At 44.4% G+C, this 10,768-nt stretch overlaps 1 protein-coding gene across 2 annotated transcripts in view; it reads right to left on the reverse strand.

Annotated features, from left to right (window-relative positions):
* Window positions 1–10,768, reverse strand: part of LOC112253122 (attractin-like protein 1) — a 385,056-nt gene that overhangs the window by 184,870 nt on the left and 189,418 nt on the right. For both annotated transcript variants that reach the window (XM_024425061.2, XM_024425060.2), the window contains one exon: window positions 5,229–5,281. In XM_024425061.2, coding sequence (XP_024280829.1) covers window positions 5,229–5,281 — 53 coding nt within the window. The remainder of the gene's footprint in view (window positions 1–5,228; window positions 5,282–10,768) is intronic.

Consider the following 10,768-nt stretch of genomic DNA (forward strand, 5'->3'; position numbering starts at 1 on the left):
TGATTTAGCAAAACAACACGATAAAAGCTTTGAATCTTGATTGACTATGACATATTGGGCATACATCAAAGCCATGGTTATGACATTGGGTATCCATCTAAGTAGCATTTAAGTGGGGCTAAACATTTGATCCTACATAACCCTTTAAAGAGTAACTGCCTTTAAAAAGCAACAAATCACTTTGAAAATGACCTTTGTGGCGTCGATTCAAGTCAGAAACAGTTATTCTAGTGCCAAAATTGACGAGATCGTGTCAATAGGATCATTTTTGTCATAGTCGGTCTTGTCTAAAATGGAGATTGGAAAATCTGTGCATCATAACAGGTAAATGAAGGTTGTGTTTTCATTTGATGATGTCCATTTGCCCACTAACATGTGGTGAACAGCTGAGTTGATAGCTCTCTATCCAATAGTATAAACAGTGAAACAGACCTGACCAGCAGGTCCCACTTTGTTTACATAAGACAACACGTTGTGCATTTCTGACCTTGAGAAACACTGCACCGAAGATGTAATTAGATGTAGATGTAACATTTCACAACTCATGGCTCACATCAACACCATCATGCCAGAAACCATAGACCCACACCAATTCACATCCCGACCAAACAGAGCCACAGATGATGCAATCTCAATTTCACTCCACACTGCCCTTTCCCACCTGGACAAAAGGAACATCTACATGAGAATGCTGTTCATTGACTACAGCTCAGCCTTCAACACCATAGTACCCACAAAGCTCATCACTAAGCTAAAGACCCTGGGAGTGAACACCTCCCTCTGCAACTATATCCTGGACTTCCAGACACGCCGCCCCAGGTGGTAAGGGTAGCCAACAACACATCTGCCACGCTGTTCCTCAACACTGGGACTCATCAGGGGTTCGTGTTAGTCCCCTCCTGTACTCCCTGTTCACCCACGACTGCGTGGCCAAGCACGACTCCAACACCATCATTAAGTTTGTTGACGACACAACAGTGGTAGGCCTGATGAGATGAGACCGCCTATAGGGAGGTCAGAGACCCGGCGCCAGGACAACAAAGTGTGGTGCCAGGACAACAACCTCTCCCTCAATGAGCAAGACAAAGGAGCTGCTCGTGGACTATAGGAAAAGGCAGGCCGAACAGGCCCCCATTAACATCGACAGGGCTGTAGTGGAGCGGGTCGAGAATTTCAAGTTCCTTGGTCTCCACATCACCAATTAACTATCATGGTCCAAACATACCAAGTTGTGAAGAGGGCACGAAAAACATATTTTCCCCCTCAGGAGACTGAAAAGATTTGGCATGGGTCGCCAGATCCTAAGGTTCTACAGCTTGCGTGTCCGGGCACGTCAACACAAGCCTTATTATTAAACTAATATTTGCGACAGGAGGTTGATTTGTCACTTTGTCAATTCATCCTTTTCTCAATACTGCACCATTCTGTTGGAGAATGAGCGAGCTTGTTGCTGCTGATTTTCCCAGCTAGATATTCTTTGGCATCGCGCAGTGCTCGTGGCTCAAGCGGTGAGCGGCATAGTAGCAGCCTTGCCATGTAGCGGGACTAATCGGTGAAGCCGATAGAGAAGGGCCGGTAGCCGATAGACTAGAAAAGGTCACTATACCAGCTTGGCCGATTATCGGTCGTTTTCTAATTTGAATGGCATGCTAATAGATGAGGTTTGATGAAGGGACACAGGAAACAAATGTCTTTCTAATGTAACATTGAGTATTTGTGTGCACCCTTGGCTGTGTTAGGGAGCAAATGGACAAGCTCATAATGACTTTGAACCCTCTCAACCGACGCAGTGGAATGATCAGGATACGGCATGTCCCTCAGGAGACACCGTCTGTAGCCAAACAGAGTTACACAGATAGACAGCTCTCGAGGTGACCATAGTGATGGAAGTGAATTCCGGACCCACGTCCCCCTGGTAAGTGTGGGTACACTGCACAGCGAGGATGCCATCTAGTGCCCTCCTCACTTAGACATGATGCCTCATGCCAGTCAGCTAAACAGACACAATCTCTCATGAATAACAGGAGACAGAGGGTGTTACTGTGATTGATGCAGGCACATGTATTTAACCTTTCTAGAGCTGGTTAGAATCTGACAATATAAAGATAAAGCAATACTGAATATCAACTATTGAAATGAATGTTTCAAATACATGCAATTTGTGGTGGTAGTTTTAAACTAGGTAAGTGAAAGTAAAGCTTCAAAAAGTAAAGCTTCCTGACCTAAGAAACTCTGACCACTAACATCAAAGTTGCAATTGACAACCTCTCTCATAGAACTACACTAACTCATGACTACACTAAACTGGATTACTATCTATCATAGAACTACACTAATTAATGACTACACTAAACTGGATTACTATCTCTCATATAGAATTACACTAATTCATGACTACACTAAACTGGATTACTATCTCTCATATAGAATTACACTAATTCATGACTACACTAAACTGGATTACTATCTCTCATATAGAATTACACTAATTCATGACTACACTAAACTGGATTACTATCTCTCATATAGAATTACACTAATTCATGACTACACTAAACTGGATTACTATCTCTCATATAGAATTACACTAATTCATGACTACACTAAACTGGATTACTATCTCTCATATAGAATTACACTAATTCATGACTACACTAAACTGGATTACTATCTCTCATATATAACTACACTAATCAGAGCATGCGCAGACCAGCTGGCCGGTGTGTTTACGGACATATTCAATCAATCCCTATACCAGTCTGCTGTTCCCACATGCTTCAAGAGGGCCACCATTGTTCCTGTTCCCAAGAAAGCTAAGGTAACTGAGCTAAACGACTACCGCCCCGTAGCACTCACATCCGTCATCATGAAGTGCTTTGAGAGACTAGTCAAGGACCATATCACCTCCACCCTACCTGACACCCTAGACCCACTCCAATTTGCTTACCGCCCAAATAGGTCCACAGACGATGCAATCTCAACCACACTGCACACTGCCCTAACCCATCTGGACAAGAGGAATACCTATGTGAGAATGCTGTTCATCGACTACAGCTCGGCATTCAACACCATAGCACCCTCCAAGCTCGTCATCAAGCTCGAGACCCTGGGTCTCGACCCCGCCCTGTGCAACTGGGTACTCGACTTCCTGACGGGCCGCCCCCAGGTGGTGAGGGTAGGCAACAACATCTCCTCCCCGCTGATCCTCAACACTGGGGCCCCACAAGGGTGCGTTCTGAGCCCTCTCCTGTACTCCCTGTTCACCCACGACTGCGTGGCCACGCACGCCTCCAACTCAATCATCAAGTTTGCGGACGACACAACAGTGGTAGGCTTGATTACCAACAACGACGAGACGGCCTACAGGGAGGAGGTGAGGGCCCTCGGAGTGTGGTGTCAGGAAAACAACCTCACACTCAACGTCAACAAAACTAAGGAGATGATTGTGGACTTCAGGAAACAGCAGAGGGAACACCCCCCTATCCACATCGATGGAACAGTAGTGGAGAGGGTAGCAAGTTTTAAGTTCCTCGGCATACACATCACAGACAAACTGAATTGGTCCACTCACACAGACAGCATTGTGAAGAAGGCGCAGCAGCGCCTCTTCAACCTCAGGAGGCTGAAGAAATTCGGCTTGTCACCAAAAGCACAAACTTCTACAGATGCACAATCGAGAGCATCCTGGCGGGCTGTATCACCGCCAGGTACGGCAACTGCTCCGCCCTCAACCGTAAGGCTCTCCAGAGGGTAGTGAGGTCTGCACAACGCATCACCGGGGGCAAACTACCTGCCCTCCAGGACACCTACACCACCCGATGTTACAGGAAGGCCATAAAGATCATCAACGACATCAACCACCCGAGCCACTGCCTGTTCACCCCGCTATCCTCCAGAAGGCGAGGTCAGTACAGGTGCATCAAAGCTGGGACCGAGAGACTGAAAAACAGCTTCTATCTCAAGGCCATCAGACTGTTAAACAGCCACCACTAACATTGAGTGGCTGCTGCCAACACACTGACACTGATACTGACTCAACTCCAGCCACTTTAATAATGGGAATTGATGGGAAATGATGTAAATATATCACTAGCCACTTTAAACAATGCTACCTTATATAATGTTTACATACCCTACATTATTCATCTCATATGCATACGTATATACTGTACTCTATATCATCGACTGCATCCTTATGTAATACATGTATCACTAGCCACTTTAACTATGCCACTTTGTTTACATACTCATCTCATATGTATATACTGTACTCGATATCAGCTACTGTATCTTGCCTATGCTGCTCTGTACCATCACTCATTCATATATCCTTATGTACATATTCTTTATCCCCTTACACTGTGTATAAGACAGTAGTTTTGGAATTGTTAGTTAGATTACTTGTTGGTTATTACTGCATTGTCGGAACTAGAAGCACAAGCATTTCGCTACACTCGCATTAACATCTGCTAACCATGTGTATGTGACAAATAAAATTTGATTTGATTTGAATTCATGACTACACTAAACTGGATTACTATCTCTCATATATAACTACACTAATTCATGACTACACTAAACTGGATTACTATCTCTCATATAGAATTACACTAATTCATGACTACACTAAACTGGATTACTATCTCTCATAGAACTACACTAATTAATGACTAAACTCAACTGGATTACTATTGGAAGTGACAGTACTTGAACTTTGTTCCTAAACAGCTACACTTACAACCGTGGTTAGTGTACCAACTTCTACCGGATGATGTCAGCGAGAATCTGTTTTCAGTAAAACATTCCCCCCATGTACTTTAACTTGAAAAACCACACATTTGCTGCAAATGATTCAAATCAATATGAGGCCAGTGGTCTGACATTGACATCTGGAGACAGAGGTCCCTCTAAACCCTGCTACCATCTCCAGCTACAAATCTGTAAAATCAAGTTTAGAGCCAGACAAAGCTGCAGTTGATTACTGCCATACGCCTGCCACAGAGTAAATGCTACCATCTGCTTAGCCCACCCTCAGTGCAGGGCAAAGGTCACAGAGATGTGCAGTTGTGTGAGATACTGCAACTGACCAGGTGCGCGCACGCCTGTGTGTTTGTGTGTGTGTGTGTGTTTGTGTAAAAAATGAAAGGGAAAAAATAGGACCACGGCAAGATCTGGAGGACGAAAATACAATAGAGACTCAGGTGGGGCTACAGAGGTGGGATACTTACAGTAACACGTTCCTCTGAGGGGGTTGCCAAGGTAACGGTTCTCGGAGTCGCAACTGCAACAATGGGAGAGAAAGAGAAAGGGGGAGTAACAGAGAGGGGGAGAGAGAGAGAGGGGGAGGTAAGAGAGGGGATAGAGAGAAGAATGGAAGACAGAAAACAATGAGCTTAACAAGAGATATGTCACTTTGCCAAAGACATCACAGTCCTATCACAGACTGTTAATAACATCATCCCTGAGGGTTATTTTGGGCCAGGGAGGAGTGTCCTGAGAAGTCGCTTGTAGAGGTGCTATCTGAGGTGACACTGCTGTGTGCTGCTTCAGGTGCTGTCCTCTCCCTGGTTATGATGAGGTGATTTCCCCTGACAGCCCTGTCTGACGATACCTCTCTGTTCTGCTCCGGGGCAGGAGCCATGTGTCTGTCTGTGTACTGGGCAGCAGGGGATTTAGTAAGCTACAGACAGCCCAGAACAACTTGAATGCTACTAAAAGAAGGGAGAGGGCAGCTCGGACCTAATAGAGGCTTGAAAAATATGATCCAAGTCACAAGTGGTCTTTAGCAACCCCAGTCAGGTGTGTGTAAAACTCAACAAATCCTTCATTTAACCCTGTTTGTCAAGCCAACCACTACAAAGACAATGTTCTGAAAAAGCAGGCAGGGAACTGAGGGCAGACTATGGGGAGTCAGAGTACCATGCATGAGGGTGATTGTGGTAGGTGACATTTGATCATCTGGCTTGGTTTATGAGCCAGGGGTCATTACTGCAGTCCAAACACCCATGTTTATTGCCATAACCCAACTTCTACAAAACCCAGGGAGGTACCTTGGAAAGGGCAAGAGCGCGTAAAACCATCGCTTTGTAAATACATACTCCACCACTTTGACAAGCCTATCTAAACACATATGATACATTGTCAAATCTGCCCCTTGAGTCAATAAATGGATTCAGAGGTAATGGCTCTGTTTGCAAAGCTAGTCAGGCAGTGGTTACTTAAGCAATAAGGCCCGGGGGGGTGTGGTATATGGCCAACATAACACGCCTAAGGGCTGTTCGTAAGCACGACACAACGCAGAGTGCCTGGATACAGCCCTTAGCCGTGGTATATTGTCCATATACCACAAACACCCGAGGTGCCTTATTGCTATTATAAACTGGTTACCAGTGTAATTAAAAAATGTATGTTTTGTCATACTCATGGTATACGGTCTGATATACCACGGCTGTCAGCCAATCAGTATTCAGGGCTCGAACCAACCAGTTTATAAAGATAAATAATGTAGGCAACGGTCACTTCCCTGTGCTTATACATAACAAGACCTGAATTCCATTCAGTGGCTGGACAACCCTTGTTAGGAGGGTCATAAAGTAGCAGTAATGAATATTTCATAGCCAAAGACAGAGCTTTATTCATTATGTACGGTTCTTATAGAAGGCACTGTGAAAAACAACCCCACAAAACAGCTCAAGAGAACTTCAATTTGAACAGAGGCCACAGCAGAGTTATAAGGCCTTGTGAGTATAAGAGTTTGAAACCAATTGTATTCCACTTACACAAAGGCAAGGTCAAGACAAAAATATTTTCCAAACAATTAACTTTGTCCTCAGTAAATCTTAGGAAAATGACAGTAGTGTTAAGATGCACCAAGGGGACTTTAAAAGGGGCCCCACTCTCCGTCTCCCCAGAGAACACTAACACTTAAACACGCACTCATCTTGGGGCTGTCTGATTAAGCAGCTTATCCTGTGGTAATGGTGCCAAGATGGAGGACCACCCTGGCCTCCTTCCACCAGTCTCTCTGCTGTCTGTCTGGCTGCCTCTCACTCAGAGAGAAAAGCACCACTGTCCTTAGGAACACTTCATCTGCTATTAAGCTGCCACAGTCTCGGCCACAGTAAAACTCAGACACACTGTGTGCCAGTGGACCCTCAGCATGGCTTTCTTTGTGAGCCGTAACAGAGGGCGGAAGGTTGGAGATTAAAGGTCGCTGTGGGCGTTTGCATTTTAGTGTGACACACACACAGAGACAGAGAGAGTCTCTATGATGCATCTGTTAGTGCAGCAGCTGCTGTCAGTAACAGGAGGAACATGCTGAGGTAAATGCTGAGCTGGGAGATTTAAAAAGCCAACTTCCCGTCTCACTCACACACACAGACCCACCTATGCCATGACCCCCACTGGGGCCACACAGCGTGCCAGGCAGGGTGGCGGCAGAAGTGACAAAAATAAACCTCTGAAACGGAGTCTGTTTACTTCCTCTCCTTTGGGTCCTGGGTTCAAGGGGAAGACGTATAGAGCTTAGTTGTGAAGGGGAAGATGGAAAGGAAGGGGAGGCTCCTGAGTCTGTCTGTCTGTACGTATGATATTAATTAGACACAGCCTCCTAAGGTACATACCTTTGATTTCACACTTGTGCATAGACACATACAGTACGAACACATTCAGAGTATTTGATCAGTAATCAAAACAAGCAAACCAACAAGGGACAGCAGGTAGCCTAGTGGTTAGAGCGTTGGGCCAGTAACCGAAAGGTTGCTAGATCTAATCCCCGAGCTGACAAGGTAAACATCTGTCGTTTTGCCCCTGAACAAGGCAGTTAACCCACTGTTCTTAGGCCATCATTGTAAATAAGAATTTGTTCTTAACTGACTTGCCTAGTTAAATAAAGGTTCAATTAAAAATTAAAAACCAATGCCTAATATCACAATTCCAAGCTCACCACCATTGGACTCTGGAGCAGTGGAAACGTTTTCTCTGGAGTGATGAATCACACTTCACCATCTGGCAGGCCGACGGACACATCTGGGTTTGGTGGATGCCAGGAAATAGTGCCAACTGTAAAGTTTGGTGGAGGAGGAATAATGGTCTGTGGCTGTTTTTCATGGTTCGGGCTAGGCCCCTTAGTTCCAGTGAAGGGAAATCCAAGCCACAATGACGGCCTAGGAACAGTGTGTTAACTGCCTTGTTCAGGGACAGAACGACATATTTTTACCTTGTCAGCTCGGGGACTCGATCCACCAACCTTTCGGTTACTGGCCCAACGCTCTAACCACTAGGTTACCTGCCGCGGCTGCTCGGCCATGGAAACACTTTTCATGAAGCTCCCGACAAACAGTTATTGTGCTGACGTTGCATCCAGAGACAGTTTGGAACTTGGTAGTGAGTGTTGCAACATAGGACAAACCATTTTTACGTGCTACATGCTTAGCACTCGCCGGTCCCATTCTGTGAGCTTGTGTGGCCTACCACTTCGCGGCTGAGCCGTTGCTGCTCCTAGCCAATGACAGCACTTACTGTTGATCATAGCAGCTCTAGCAGGGCAGAAATTTAACGAACTGACTTGTTGGAAAGGTGGCATCTTATGACGGTTCCACGTTGAAAGTCACTGAGCTCTTCAGTAAAGCCATTCTACTGCCAATATAGAGATTGCATGGCTGTGTGCTCGATTTTATACACCTGTCAGGAATGGGTGTGGCTGAAATAGCCGAATCCACACATTTTTAGGGGTTCCACATACTTTTGTATATACAGTGCATTCGGAAAGTATTCAGACCCCTGGACTTTTTCCACATTTTACAGCCTTATTAAAAATGGATTCAATTGTTATTTCCCCCTCATCAATCTACACACAATACCCCATAAAAAGCTTTATTTATTTTGCAAATTGGAATATCACATTTATATTAGTATTCAGACCCTTTACTGCCCCTTTTTTGTTGAAGCAGCGATTACAGCCTCAAGTCTTCTTGGGTATGACGCTTCAAGCTTGGCACACCTATATTTGGTGAGTTTCTCCCACTCTTCTCTGCAGATCCTCTCAAGCTCTGTCATGTTGTATGGAGAGCGTCGCTGCACAGCTATTTTGAGCTCTCTCCAGCGCTGAGCGCTCTGGAGCAAGTTTTCATCAAGGATCTCTCTGTACTTTGCTCCGTTTATAATTCCCTCGATCCTGACGAGTCTCCCAGTCCCTGCCGCTGAAAAACATCCCCACAGCATGAGGCTGCCACCACCATGCTTCACCGTAGAGACTGTGCCAGGTTTCCTCCAGACGTGACGCTTGTCATTCAGGCCAAAGTGTTCAATCTTGGTTTCATCAGACCAGAGAATCTTGTTTCTCATGGTCTGCTTGGTTTTTGCTCTGACATGCACTGTCAACTGTGAGACCTTATATAAACAGGTGTGTGCCTTTCCAAATAATGTCCAATGAGTTGAATTTACCACAAGTAGATTCCAAACAATTTGTAGAAACAGCTGAAGGATGATCAATGGAAACAGGAAGCATCTGATCTCAATTTCGAGTCTCATAGCAAAGGGTCTGCATACTTATGTAACTAAGGTATGTGTCTTATTTTTAATACATTTACAAACATTTCTAAAAACCTGTTTTCGCTTTTCATTATTAGGTAGTGTGTGTGGATTAATAAGATGTGTTTTATTTTTATACATTTTAGAATAAGGCTGTAAGGTAACAAAATGTGGAAAAAGTCAAGGGGTCTGAATACTTTCAGATTGCGTTATACAATCACTGTTCTCAAAAAAGACTGCACCGCGTAGTGGTTTAGAGTAACCTTGGCATCAGATCAGAAAACCTACATTTCTTCTCCTTTCTTTGCACAGGAAAATGTGGCCTTTATTAGACACATTTCATGCAATTCTACTACACTTTATTCGGAGACATTAGCTGAATATTTTTTTATCTATGACAAAAATGACAGGGTAGCCTACTCTGCTGACACTGACAAACAGATCAATGAAAACAACGCTGTCTGATTCATATCATCGGCCTACGAAAAGGGGAGACAAATACATCTGACCTGGAGGGGGAAATTATTGTCCAAATACAAGCAAAGTGGCATTGACCTAATGATAAAGACCGTGTATATACACATGCAATGGGGATATGGTCGAAGTTCTCCGCTGGTGCCAATACTTTCCAATCAATTAAGTTCAGAATTTTGAGAAGTAAGACAGATTGGAGTCTTTTCATTGTCTTCTCTTTACAGCAATAGTCGTTTGTTTTCCAAACTTTTTTTCCGCTATTGAATTTTTAAATATTGCGGTTTGCCTGGCTGGGTCTCTCTGCTTTTCACTGACAGTCGCAACTCAATCATCTACTTGGTATTTTCTGCGCGCTCTGCCCAAAATTACGGGCCCTTCCGACTGTAACCTAGGCAATGCGGTTTAAAACGATCCACCATTTTTTTTCTTAAGAAGCTAATGATCCTCTGTGGCCAAATCATGCTTTCCGGTGTAGTAGCCTATTCTGAATGATTTTAATCTTCAAATCGCATGCTGCGGCATCAGAGTTGCATGTTCTGTTAAGATGAATTACCTTAAGCTGAATGGTATTTCTGTCATTCTGAGAACAGTGGGTGGACACACAATGCATATGGTCCCAGTAAATTTCTTACACTTCCGGTAAATTAAAATGCTGCCGGTCAAATGTCCGGCTCCACACTTTCTTAACGGAAACCCTGACACACACACATATCTGCACATGCAAGCACGCACACACACACTGAAATTGAAAACAGGGAAGCAC

Source organism: Oncorhynchus tshawytscha, linkage group LG06, assembly GCF_018296145.1.
Source record: "Oncorhynchus tshawytscha isolate Ot180627B linkage group LG06, Otsh_v2.0, whole genome shotgun sequence".
NCBI classification, from domain to species: Eukaryota; Metazoa; Chordata; class Actinopteri; order Salmoniformes; family Salmonidae; genus Oncorhynchus; species Oncorhynchus tshawytscha.